This window comes from Sparus aurata, chromosome 20 (assembly GCF_900880675.1).
Source record: "Sparus aurata chromosome 20, fSpaAur1.1, whole genome shotgun sequence".
Lineage (NCBI taxonomy): Eukaryota > Metazoa > Chordata > Actinopteri > Spariformes > Sparidae > Sparus > Sparus aurata.
The window spans coordinates 10,201,790-10,215,019 of NC_044206.1; the positions used below are offsets into that span (position 1 = coordinate 10,201,790).

The 13,230-nt window shown below is 40.8% G+C and overlaps 1 protein-coding gene and 2 non-coding genes across 3 annotated transcripts; 2 read left to right on the forward strand and 1 right to left on the reverse strand.

Moving 5' to 3' along the window:
• Window positions 1-3,989: 3,989 nt before the first annotated feature.
• On the reverse strand, window positions 3,990-4,083 carry trnai-uau (transfer RNA isoleucine (anticodon UAU)). Its single transcript has 2 exons — window positions 4,046-4,083; window positions 3,990-4,025 (listed from the first exon to the last, which is right to left on the reverse strand). It is a non-coding gene; the product is annotated as a tRNA-Ile (tRNA).
• Window positions 4,084-4,609: 526 nt separating this feature from the next.
• trnai-uau (transfer RNA isoleucine (anticodon UAU)) lies at window positions 4,610-4,703 on the forward strand. The gene is made up of 2 exons: window positions 4,610-4,647; window positions 4,668-4,703. It is a non-coding gene; the product is annotated as a tRNA-Ile (tRNA).
• A 2,684-nt stretch (window positions 4,704-7,387) lies between these two features.
• hbae4 (hemoglobin alpha embryonic-4) lies at window positions 7,388-12,782 on the forward strand. Its single transcript, XM_030399283.1, has 3 exons — window positions 7,388-7,773; window positions 10,696-10,900; window positions 12,499-12,782. Exons 1-3 carry the CDS (start codon window positions 7,682-7,684, stop codon window positions 12,625-12,627), a joined length of 426 nt encoding a protein of 141 aa, XP_030255143.1. The 5' UTR covers window positions 7,388-7,681; the 3' UTR covers window positions 12,628-12,782.
• The last annotated feature ends 448 nt before the right edge of the window (window positions 12,783-13,230 follow it).

The following is a 13,230-nucleotide window of genomic DNA, read 5'->3' on the forward strand; positions in this document are numbered from 1 at the left end:
TTAGCTAACATTAGCTATGTTAATGTTCGCTAGCTAGCGTTTGCTGCATTTACTAGTGCAACAAACTGACAACCGCTTGAGGCAGCCGATGATTGGAATGACAGCGGTGTTTTGACATGAATCCAGTGAAGGTGGGAGATGGAACTCTTCGTGTAGAGGCTGAATGTTATCAAATAACACCTTTAATTATTGCTTCATTTAAAAAAAACATAATACGTGTTGAACTTTTCAAAGGCCGGGTGTGTTTTGAAAGTCTTTCGGACAAAAAGTTTGACTGTGTAAGCCGTGTCTGTTTGCTGGTGTGTAAAACAGCTGAGTGCTCCGGTGTGTGTTGTGTTTCCTGAGCAGAGCAGAGCGACGCGCTTCCTCCTGAAGCCCGTTCAGTTGCAGGTTGCTCGGTTACATGCAGCACCGCCGCGTCACTTTAAAACCTCCTGCTGGAGGCCAGGACAGGATGCAGCTCTGGCAAAACTCTCTGAGAAACGGGCCCATACATGGGAGGGACTGGGCCTCAGCTTCTATACCGGTGAGTCACCAGTAAAGATGGGAGGAAACCGCCTGTTCTCCGGTCGAGTTTCTCTGGTTGTTTGGTTTCATTTTTGCTTCATCTGCAGTCAGTTGTACTCCAGGACTTTAAACAGATTCACTCGCACTTCTTACACATGCACACCAGCATCGGCCCACATGCAGCTTCCAAACACTGTTTGCTTTGCTCTTTGTTGTGTTGCACGCTGAGCGGGAGTGACATTACGTGCAGGACATACAGAGAACTGCTTCTCCTTTGTAAAAACTGATTACAATGCGTGGCTGCAGGAAACGAGCTTTAAGGATAATCAGCCAGGGCAGGAAACAGGCGAGGTGTAGCAAAAGGTGGGATTCATGCCTTAGGATGCTTTTATAGACTTAATTGGGAATTGATTATCCGTTTCAAACTGCCGTCTCTGATCCTCGCTGTTATCGCACTAAAACAGCTTGTTTTTTTTAAAATAAATAAATAAACGATTAAGGTTTAAGTACAGAGGATTGTGCACAATAAAAACTCAGGAACTAATTAAAATAACTAACCACTCTGGTTGGTGACATTTAAAGGACCAATGCATACACACAATATTGCTGATCATTTACAAAACCGTACTGTTTTACAGATTATAAATGTTTATTCAATTTTTTCACCATGCAAATTCATGCTGCAGTGCAGAGTGAAGACGGTATGTGATTTTATTTTGGCGGTATCACTTTATGTGTGCAGAGTAATGTACTGTAATAGATTACTTTGAAATTACAAGGCCCTTGCACTTACTACATGGTGAATGTGGAACTTTCAGGGAAGTAAATGATCACTGTGATGGACCGTAGTCATCATGAAGTGAAATTCAGAATATGAAATGACGACTTTCTGAGGTGCACGTAATTCACATCCTAATTAAGCATTTACAAGCGATTAGAAGTAAATTCATCAGAATTATTGTAGGAAATCCTGTAGGGTTTTTCTGTATCTCTACTGTGGTTGACATGCAAATAAACAAAAGTAAACTCTCAGCACTCTGCGTAACGCTTCTTCAGGTGATATAACACACAACTGATTTAATCCTAAAGTCTTGTTTCCCCGTGTGGAGGGCTGCAGTTTCTGTTTCTGCTTTAACAATGAAAAAATACATACAATATCTATTCCAGCATCAGAATATCAGGACTAAAATCTCGTAGCGTCAAAGCGACAGTATTTACCCATCATTCTCTACCTCATAGCTCCATCTTGTGGACTAATAAAGAAACTATGTGATGTTGTGACGTTTCTTTCAGTGTGATCAGATAAACCAGACCGCTTTTGCAGTTTCTTCTTTTCCTGCTGATTGTCTTTCTCTCTTTGTAATTTGTTTTTTAAACAGCTAGAGACACTAGAAGGACTGCCAGCTGTCTTCCTCCTCCTCCTCCTCCTCCTCCTCCTCCTCTTCTCCTTCTTCTTCTGCTTCTTCTTCTCCTTCTTCTTCTTCTTCTTCTTCTTCTTCTTCTTCTTCTTCTTCTAGTGATTAGAGAATAAATGTTCATGCTCTCTTGATGAAACATGTCCTGAACAGTGGAATAATGCACTGTGTCTAATGGTTATAAAGAAATGTGATATATCATACTGTATGACCACCGTGCATCGCATTAATACACACAGGAGCCACAGTGGCTGGTTAGCTGGTTATAAATAAAATTTTGTACAAGCAACAACATCTGGTGTGTGGATGTATGAGATTTATGTACATCTATACCAGCTGCTGCACAACAGGAAATATACTATACAGTATGTACAGTAAAGCAAAGGGTAATACCTAACACCATAACCTTAAAGGACCACTACGTAGTTTTTTTATGATTATCTATTTTTTATTATTAGGACAGCAGTTAATAAAAGAAGACAAATATGCATACAAAGGCAGTTTAAACTCTTCTTCAGTCTGGACTATGTCGTTTTTAGGAAGACGTTTTTTTTTTTTTCAAGACATTTGTTATGCCCAAACAAACAAAAAAAACAAAATCTCTTTGTTTGCATGACTGAATGAACAAAACAACACAACTTCACACTGTTTTACATGCCACTGTTCTAGCTTTTACAGTTTTAAGTTTTTGGTACCATTTTAAGGTTTGAATTTCTGCTTCGATTTTATGCAATAATCTCTACTAATACAGTGGAAAAATAAATAAAGGCAGAACTTATAAAGGAGTTTTTACCTTAAAAGATTTTTATTTCCTTTATTTCCCCACAAGGTGGAGCTATGAGGTATAAAATGATGAGTTCCCTCTAATAACCCGGTGTTTACACAGCATTAATATAAAACTGTGGAAGAGTAAATTTGAGTTTGATTGTGTGATAAGTGACAACTGTATAACCAGTGTTGGGGAAACTACTTTGCAAGCGTAACTTGTAAAACTACATGTAGTTCAGCCTAGCAGTAGTTTGAACAAACTACATTTCTATCCCTGGAACCATGTAATGTGGTTTGTAAGACTACTGCTTAAAAAAAGTAGATTTAGCAACTACTTATACTCATTATACTCATTTAACTCAGCGTTAAATAAATCAACATATGGTGTATGTGAAACAAAAATATGATAGCCTACAAAAAATTCACATGCCAGAAGAAATATGCCTCTCAACTCGAGAGTAAAAAGTCGAAAAAAGACAAAATTGTTGTTGTTTTCGGCTTGCAGGGCTCACATGTGAACACGTAGGTCGTGTCTGTAGATGCATCTATATCCAATATGTACATGCTCAAATATGGCCATGGTTAGGCTGGCACGTTCGGGGTGCATCGGTGGTAGCGGGAGGGTTGTCCATGACGCGCTTGTGCCATATGAACACTGCCTTCCTTGGCACAAAGACCCGCCCACTATGTGAAGCATTTGAGTGCTGCCAGGGCAAGCCAATCAGAGGAAGCGTTGGCTTGGCTTGTCACTACATGTTTCATGCCTTTTTTCAAAGGAAAACAAAATAAAATGTATATTATATAGGTCTATTTTAGATAAAAAAATATTTCATGTTATTAGTCAAAATTGTAGTTTGTAAATTGAGTAGTTAAACTACAAAGAATGACCCAAAAAGTAGTTGAATTACTTGACGCAGCACAAAATATGAATGTAGTTTAACTACCAGCAAGTTACAGCAAATTGTAGTTAAGCTATGTAGTTAAACTATGTAGTTTACTTCTCCCCAACACTGTGTATAACAGACGCTCTAGTGGCACAATCGGTCAGCACGTGATTTTTGCAAAACAGTGACCTGCAGAGTGATGCTGAGGTTGTGAGTTCAAACCTGACCTGGAGTTTGACTTTCTGGTTTTATCCTCTGTGACCAGCCAACAACAGACGTGAGTAGCTGCTGCATAAAGGCCGAGGCCTGTGGTCAGTGAGTGGTTCAGTCATTTGAATGTGCAGTTTAAAGGGACATACAGCTTACAGTGAGTGTCTAAGCTACTCTTACCGAAGTACTACGGTAAAACTCCTGCTGCTCCAGGTGAGGCTCGAACTCACAACCTCGGCATCACTCAGCAGGTTACTGTCTTATAAGTACCGCGCGCTGACCGATTGCGCCACTGGAGCTCTGTGGGACACCACATGGTTTTGGAGAAAGAATTCAAACTCAGAATTGTAATATGTACATTAATAATACAAACTCATAGATATCTATGTTCTCCAGTAAACAAGCTGTTCTTAGAGGAAGATAAGGTCACCAGAACACTGTTTGAAGCTAGAAAGGTGGCAGGGTCCGCCACATATAAACAAAGTAAAACAGCATGAAATTATGCTGTCGTATAAGGTCAGTTTGTTTATTCAGTTTATTCAGTCATGAAAACAATCAGTCAATGAAGATCTTTCTCTTCTAATTAAAATGTCTTCCCTAAAACTACATAGTGCACCTTTAACAGGCAAGTGATACTATCACCCACCAACCACAGTTTGAGAAGCCAAGTCATTAAAACCCTGCTCTGATTTAAAAACATTACTCATATACCCTAAAACACACTGTGACTGTAGACTACACCACAGTTAAATAGTTATACTAACTAGTCTAATTAAATGTTAGTTCTCACAGCCAGTTAAAATGAGGACAGCCACCATTGACAGAGCTCCAGTGGCGCAATCGGTCAGCGCGCGGTACTTATAAGACAGTAACCTGCTGAGTGATGCCGAGGTTGTGAGTTCGAGCCTCACCTGGAGCACTGGAGTTTTACCGTTGGTGGGTAAAAACCTTCTGTAGCTGGTATCTCAGAATGATCCCAAGAGTCTGATGTATTGCAATGAATCCCAATAAACACACCGCTTACTAACTGGAGCGACTAAATCACTCACAACAATGACAGCAGGGCCAAACTGCTGTGCTTAAAGGTGCATTATGTAGATTTGGGGAACACATTTTGACGGATTATTCATGCCTAGATGCCTAAACAACCTAACTAAACCAACTAAACTCTCTTTGTGTTCATGACTGAATAAACTGAATAAACAAGCTGACCTTAAACGACAACCGAATTTCACATTGTTTAATGTTGTTTAAATGTGGCGGACCCTGCCACCTTTCTAGCTTCAAACAGTGTTCTGGGGACCTTATTTTCTCCTGAGACCAGTTTGTTTATTAGGTTATGGAAAAAAAAATATATTTCTGAATTTGTATTAGTAGCTCATGTGCATGAGCTTGAAAAAGTCTGTAAATAATGGATCCAGTGACTCAACCAACACAATCAATCATCCCCAGTGGTCAAGAAATAAACTGGTAAAACCTGATCATCTCACAGTTAGAGGATTGGACTGCTTTAATCACTAAAAACGCAGTATGTACCAGCTACATGTAGGTTTAAATTATCACTTGGAAGTCTCAAGTCTCTGCAACTGCTCTCAGACCTGCTCAACACATTACAACAGCTTTAAGGCGTCCTGTTCTTGTCATGATAATCAATGGTGAGAGCCAGTGAGACCCACAGACTGAAGCGTTGTTTCCTCTCAGCAGCGTGATCTCATCAAGACAGTGAAGCATGTCTGACAGAGCTCCAGTGGTGCAATCAGTCAGCATGCGGTGCTCGTAAGACAGTAGCCTGCCGAGGTTGTGAGTTCAAGCCTCACCTGGAGCACTAGAGTTTTACAGGTGAGATTATTTACCAACGTGATAAAAGCTGCGTTAGGCCAGTAAGCATCTTCAGTGTGAACGTAATGTGAAGGTATTTGGCTAAACTGGATGAAGTTGTAGAGCGAAACAATATTCCCCGCTTCATCATGATTCAGGTTCATTATCACTGAAAGCGCACACTAATGCACAGTGTCAACTTTAGTGCACATATTTAACACTGAAAATCTATTTCAGTCAAATAGATTGTAATGGATGTTTTTCTTCTGTGAAAACATGTTTCATATGTATTGATGATTATGATTAAACAAGTTAGATTGTTGTAGGTACGATAACAGAGTATGATAGATCAGAATACTGATTCTAGCTTTTTGGGTGGGGAGGGGGGGGGGGGGGTCCACTTAAAAAACTTCATCTCAGCTGTGTGACCAGCCCACCACATGGGACAAAAGGCATGACTGTGCATTTTTTTGAGGACATGATACAGCCTCTTTGTGCTGAGTCAACCTTCATCTCCACTGGGTCTCAGCTGAAAGCTCTGGCGTTGCTTTTCAAGTGATCAACTTGACTTGTGACAGATGTAAATATAATGACATAAAAGATTGGAGGGAGCTTGTGCGATGTCGCTGTAATGACTGTAACGCCCTCTGGAGGTGATGGGTGATGTGATTAGTCTCACCTGGCACAGACTTCCCACTCTCTGCCGCCTGGAGCTCTGACTCTCTCTTACTGAGGCAACCTACTAAGATCTTCTGTTCAATCTAACATAATCTAATTTATAGTCATCACCTGACTGCAAAAGCTCCGTTATAACCGGATTGGATCGACTGAGTGGTGTCACAGTAGCTCCTCTGCGCGATGCTGTCAGTACAAATGCATGAAGAAAAGACCCACGCCATGTAAAGTCCTCAATGTGAGGCAGCTCCGCGGTCCTCACAGTGGTCCTCACTGCGACGGTCTATCTGATGCAGGCTGGCCTCATGCCCACTGTCCCCTGACCAGCGGCTTATGGCGCCTCAGATAGAGAGGTTATCTGAAAAAAGGCCTCCAACACACATAAGAGACATATCTGCCAGCCATGAAGCCTCTGACTCACATTTAATCATTTGTCCTCCTTGTCATGGTGGAGAGAAAAGACATTTTTAAAGGAACATCTCACCCAAAAATGAAAATTCAGTCATGATTGACTGACCCCCGTGCTGATTGGAAAGTTGCGGAAAGTTTCAAAGTCCTCAAAACCTTTATGGGGCTTCGCAGCAAAGCAGCAGCATTTTCCTCAACAACTGAAGTAGATGGGGACTTGTTATAAAACATAAAAAAAAACAAAAACAAAACACAACATAAAACGCATCTATACAGCTCATCCGGTGTAATTCAAGTCTCCAGAAGCGACTTCACAAATTATTTCAAAAATACATTATTTACACTCTTGATGCGTGATTAAGATCTCGCACCAGGTTTAGACTGTGTGTGTATGCTTATGCTGCTAGCTTAGCAACTAAAAATGGTGTAAATAGCATCTTTTCAAATCACTTTGGTATCTCAGGGCTTCCCGAGTGTTATATTATACGAGACAACCTGTTTTTTAACTTTTTTAAATAAGTCCCCATCTACTTCAGTTGTTTAGGGAAACACCACAGTGCTGTTTTGCTGCGAAGCTTCAGAAATACGCGGTGGACTCGACACTTCACCCAGCTTTCAGTCAGCATTGAAGGTTTATGACTGAATTTTCACCTTTGGGTTAACTTTGCGGTCAGCAGCCTCATGGATGATGTGCTAGAAATACCAGCGTGACGCACGTTCAGCAGCAGATAGCACAGTAGTGTGGAGCCCCCACCCTGTGCTGGCTGCAGATTGATAACAGAGGAGGGAAACAACACCACCATTTCACCACGTTTCCTCCACGCAGGGACTGAATCATTGCTTCAACTCGTTCACTCTCCATCTGTCTCTGCGTTAATGTGTTCATTCAAAATGGTTGACTGACACCTTTTTACTCACATATTCACACATTGACGGCGCCTGTTGTGAATCTGACTGCGATCTCGGCTGTGAAAGTGGTTTCACTCTGCGACTGCAATGCTCTCCAAGAGGGAGAAAGATCTCATTGCAGAAGTATGGACGAAACTGATTCCTGTGGCAGAAGATATCGGGTCCGATGCGCTTACTAGGTAGGTCAACGAGGCGTTTCCAGAATAAAAACTTGACAGACTTTACAGCAGGAAGTCTGGTGTGTGTTTATACATGTTCAAGGGGCACTATGTGGTTTTGCAGAAGAAATCCAAACTCAGAATTTTAATATTTACAATATTAATGAGTGTATATATTAATGAACTCAGAAATATTTATCTTTTCCCTAAGTGAATAACCAAGCTGTTCTCAGAGGAAAATAAGGTCCCAGAACACTGTTTGAAGCTAAAAATGGTGGCAGGGTCCGCCACATATAAATAAAGTAAAACAGTATGAAGTTGTGTTGTCCTTTAAGGTCAGCTTGTTTATTCGGCCATGAAAACAAAGAGTTTGTTTATTTAGTTTGTTCATCAGTCATTGAAGATCTTTCTTTTCATCCCCCAAACTACATAGTGCACCTTTAAGGCCTCTGACCAGATCTTAATCTCAGCTTTACAAAAACCAAGCCAATAAACATGACGTATGAAGACAGGCCCCAGTGACCCTTTACTAATGACTTAATAAAACTGTCTGACTAAAAGATTGATGCTTTTTAACCTTTATCAATAATGTATTGGCAGTTATTGCCTCAGACTTGATGTCTACACTGCAACAAATTAAAACTAAAATACAAGAAATAAAAACTTGTTTGAGGAACCCACAAAACATTCCTAGAGCTTTACAGCAAAACATTGTCGCAGTGTTCTCCTAAACAACTGAAGCAGATGGGGACTTGTTTTAAAAATGTAAACAAACTACCAATAAAAAACTTCAGTTGAATCCATTCAGCTCATCCGGGGTAATCCACGTCGCAGGAAGCCCAGAGATCCCATATTATTTCCAAAAAAGTAATTTTCAGCCTAGTAGATATTGATTGAATTTTCATTTTTGGGTGAACTTATCGTTTAATACCAGTGAACCTCTCAGACAAAAGTAGGCATTTGTATTGTTCAAAGGTGAAATAAATAGACAACTGTTTTTTTTAACACATTACTTGAGATCAGACATCCCACAACATGTTAATAAGTTAAATAGAATGAGCATCAACCTTACTTTTTTATGTGTTGTATTTCTTAAATTCAGCACACTACAGAAAATGAAGCAAAACACTGTACAGTTTTAGGTGGAATGAGACTTGATGCTGGTGGAGTTGATTATGCAGTCACCTGAAAATGTGAGAATATACCATAAATTAAAAGATAGAAACTAGAGAAAAACTTTACTAACAAGAATTAATGTTGTATTTCCCAAATCTAACATGTCAAATCTTGGTGAGCACCAGGGCATGTGAGCGGAGCGGAGCGTGGAGTGAGCGGGGAGCGGAGCGTGCGGAATATAGTTGGAGCGCAGAGTTGGTTTTAAACCAAAGACCATAGCGATGGTTCTGTTTCGCTCCAGTTCCGTTCCGATACCGAGTCTAGGGCATGCACAAGTCCACACAGACTCACGTGTGCCTTCAAGGAGGTCATTCGTTGAGAGATGGAGTTTGTAAAATATTTCGAAAAGCAAGCAGACAGGTCATATAGGTGCAACATCAGGAATTGCTCCCTCTTTTAAATTTGAGCGAGCGTGAAGCGATTTCACCGGAGCTGAATGAAATTTTAGGTGAGCGGAGAGCGGTCTTTGAGCGGAGCTGTCTGGTATAACTTTGAGCGATGGAGCGAAGGAGCGAACACCTACGTAAGCCGGGAGCGGAAATTCTCGCTGCTCAGCTCCGCTCACATGCTCTGGTGAGCAGGTAACTTTTTGCAGCGTGTAAAGCAAAAGTTACCCAAGATTTTGCAATTAGCTAGAATTCAAATCCTGTACGAGAAAGTGGTGCTACGTGTTTAATGAGTGTAATGCCGGAGCGTGACTCAGAACTTGCCAATTCATCAAACTTCAGATAGTGTTTCAGTTCAGTGACATGTTCAAATGAGTTCACGCTGATGATGATGATGATGATGATGATGACGATGATGATGATGATTATGACGATGATGATGATGTCAGCAGAAGGAGTGGTCATAATCACTCCCCATGCCTCACCTTCTCTGATCATGAATAATGTTTTTGTATTTCAAACAAAGAATGTCTTTATGTCAGTGTGGAGAAAGTATTTAGATGCTTAACTTAAAGGTGCACTATGTGGTTTTGGGGAAGAAGTTTTAACCAGAGGACTAAAACTAAACAAACTAAGTAAACAAACTCTCTTTCTTTTGATGACTGAATAAACGGAATAAACAAACTGACCAGAAAGGACAACATTGTTTCATACTGGTTTTACTTTGTTTATATTTGGCGGACCCTGCCAACTTTAGTTTAAAGATCTGAGTTTGAATTTCTTCTCCAAAACTACACATTTGACCTTTGTTGACATTCAAAATTTGTAGCGATTTAGCAGTATGAGTCACTTTTTTAAATTTCCATGTGTGAGTGATTGTAGCCTGATGTCTCTCTCAGTTGCCTGTACAAGCCAGTGGATGCTAACAGAGAGCGACAGGAGCTAAAGTAGCTCAGAGGTAGAAACTGAAACTAACAGCAAGCCTTCAGCACAAACAAAGAAGTTCCCCAGAGCCCCTTTAATTACTTTATATACTATATAGAAACTTATCTAAAATAATGCATCTATTATATTCTCTAAAATCATCATTTGTTTGTTGTGTTGCTGTCCAGTGAGAACCACATATCTCTTGACAAGAGAACTTTTTAAGAGTTCAGAAAAACTGGGTTTATCCAGGAACACTTCACTCTTCAGTTCATCACAAACAATCCAAATCTCCATGACATGTTTCCCACTGGACAAGAAGGTTATGAATAATTGTAATCTGAGTACAAAATACAGTATATAAAAGTGTACCTCAGCTTTGTAGTACACCAGTGTTAATTGCAGTTCAAACCCTGATTCGTTCATCTCACTTTCACCTCTCCCGCCGCTTCCACAGGATGTTTGCCACCTTCCCAGGCACCAAGACGTACTTCTCCCACCTGGACATCAGCCCTCGATCCGCTCACCTGCTCTCCCACGGGGAGAAGATCGTTCTGGCCATAGCGGAGGGAGCCCAGGACATCGACCAGCTGGCCGTCAGCCTGGCTCCCCTGCAGACCTTGCATGCCTACCAGCTCCGGATAGACCCCACCAACTTCAAGGTGCCTTTAACTGCAGCATCAACATCTCATGGACAATCTCAACACTGTTATGTTTATATAGGGAGATATAAAATATACTGACACACATTTGAGAACTTAACATGTGGAGGACACCAGCTACTGCAGAACATATTTGTTGTCAGTTTTGAAATACGTTAAAGATATCATGTTAAATGTTACTTTGGTGTGGTGATTTAAAAGAGGAGGGCAGGACGGAAAATGTAAAAACAGAAAAAGACAGTATGAGTGATTAACAGGTACAGCAATAGGTCCTTCCAAAGTCGAGGAACAAGGAAGCTGAGTAAATCTTTAGCATAAGTCAAATGAAAGTAAATGTGACTTAATTATCAAAGTAATATTCTGGCAATAATTGAAGGTAAGTGTCAGAATTGGAAGTCAAAATAAAATCTGCCAATACTTACATTGATGCATTACTGTGTACCTTAGGTCCATAGAATATCAACCCGGCCAGTTATTATATCCAATATTCAGTGTTGTTGTTTTAACTAACAGTTATACTTAAATGTATAGAAACAAATGAGGGAGTAAAAAGTTCAATACTTAGAGGAGGTGTAGAGTAACAGAACGTGCAAATACCCAAGTGAAGTATAAATACCTCAAAATGCACTCGAGTACAGTGTTTGATCATCTCATCTGTCATCTATGCAAGTGTTTTCATACCATCCTACCATCCTGTCATCAATTAAGACCAACATTAATGCTTCATATACAGAAAGCCTACTGGTCAGCAGACAGACCTGGGTTATAAATACTGCAACAGCACCACCATCTGGTGAGATTACGCACAGACGCACAGTTCAAAAGCGTGCAAACAATCCTTAGTGACGGACTTCATCAGCAAAATGAGTGATTTGGTTTATGATCAACTTTAATGACAAGCCAGCCATTGGCTGTGTTGGTGGAGCAGGAGTGCCATGTGCAGAGGCTTTGTCCTCGCTGCAGTGGCGCCGGGTTCGAATATGGATCTGGGGCCCTTTGCTGCGTGTCGCCCCCCTCATCCTGTTTCCAGTCATTTCTGAAGCTGTCCTATCAATAAAGCCGTACGAAATGATAATGATAAAAACCACTTTGATGATAAACACATTTTTACTAACATCATTTGTTTTTAGTATATGGACCTCAAACAGGGTCGTAACATTTTCCGTACACAGCCATCTGAAACCCTGTTTACTTCTGGGTTTGGACACACAAAAGGGGGGAAAAAACAAAACCTTTTGACATAAAAAATCCAAAATCCAGAGAAGTGACAGGGTCACTGTTGAAGCATGGAGGTGCCACTGGAAGGCACCAGGAAGAATTCAGTTTTCCTGTAAACAGAGGACCTGCTCCCCAATAAAAAAAAGAAGTCTGGGCGCCTTTTTGACAGTAGGCCAGTCTCAGATATTAAAAGGGGCACACACAGCACTGACAGAGCATCTCCCAACACAGTGAGGCTCATATCAGTTAAAAAAACAGTATGTGCACATAAAATCTTTTAAAACTTTTTACTGACATCTGAACACGTCTATTAATTCTTGACATTTGCACTTTGATGAGATCAACCCTTCATCAGTAACCTCCCTGCTCCCTCTCCGCAGCTCTTCTCCCACTGTATGCTCGTCGCTCTGGCCGCACACATGGGCGACGACTTCACGCCGGTCGTGCACGCGGCGATCGACAAGTACCTGTCGGCCTTCGCAGCCGTGCTCGCCGAGAAATACAGATGAGACCCGGCCACATTGTTTTTTTGTTTTTATTTAGGGAGAATACAAACTATTTATAATGCAATATGATGTGAAGTATTTATATATGTGTGAATGTTATAATGCAATGTTTTGTAATAATAAAAAATGTGCAATAAACACCTCTCCCGTTGTTGTGTTTTATGTGTTTTATATGTGTTTTTATTGCATTCATTGACAAAATGGCGTCCTGCTGACCATTCTGACAGCTTGCCACGAGTCAGTGGATTGATTGTAGTGAGCATTTCGGGTAGGAGGGCTGTTTGGCGGTGCAGGGTAGGGAAGGGGAAGGCGGGAGTGGGTCTGCTCACCTCCACCTGCCAGCTCGTCACCAACTGCTCCTGCTTCTTTAATGTGATGAAAAATATATTTTTTTGTTGTTGATTTCTTTTTTTTATTTAACATATAAAAGCTGATTGTGAACCAGTCCAACACAAGCCAGCAGGTCATTATTGTGAAGTAAAGTGACGATCTGAAGCAGCGTACATGAAGCCGATTGGCTTTAGAAGCGTCACTGCAGTCATTAGGATGCATCCTCTGGAAACCATGAACGTCTGTATGTTTTGTCACAATCCATCCTGATCCACG

What these genes read in the sequence shown, in the direction of transcription:
- hbae4 (XM_030399283.1), top strand. Translation starts at nt 7,682, where the DNA reads ATGCTCTCCAAGAGGGAGAAAGATCTCATTGCAGAAGTATGGACGAAA. An exon ending in GGGTCCGATGCGCTTACTAG is followed by an intron (nt 7,774 to 10,695) that starts GTAGGTCAACGA and finishes CCGCTTCCACAG; the next exon opens with GATGTTTGCCACCTTCCCAG. An exon ending in TAGACCCCACCAACTTCAAG is followed by an intron (nt 10,901 to 12,498) that starts GTGCCTTTAACT and finishes CCCTCTCCGCAG; the next exon opens with CTCTTCTCCCACTGTATGCT.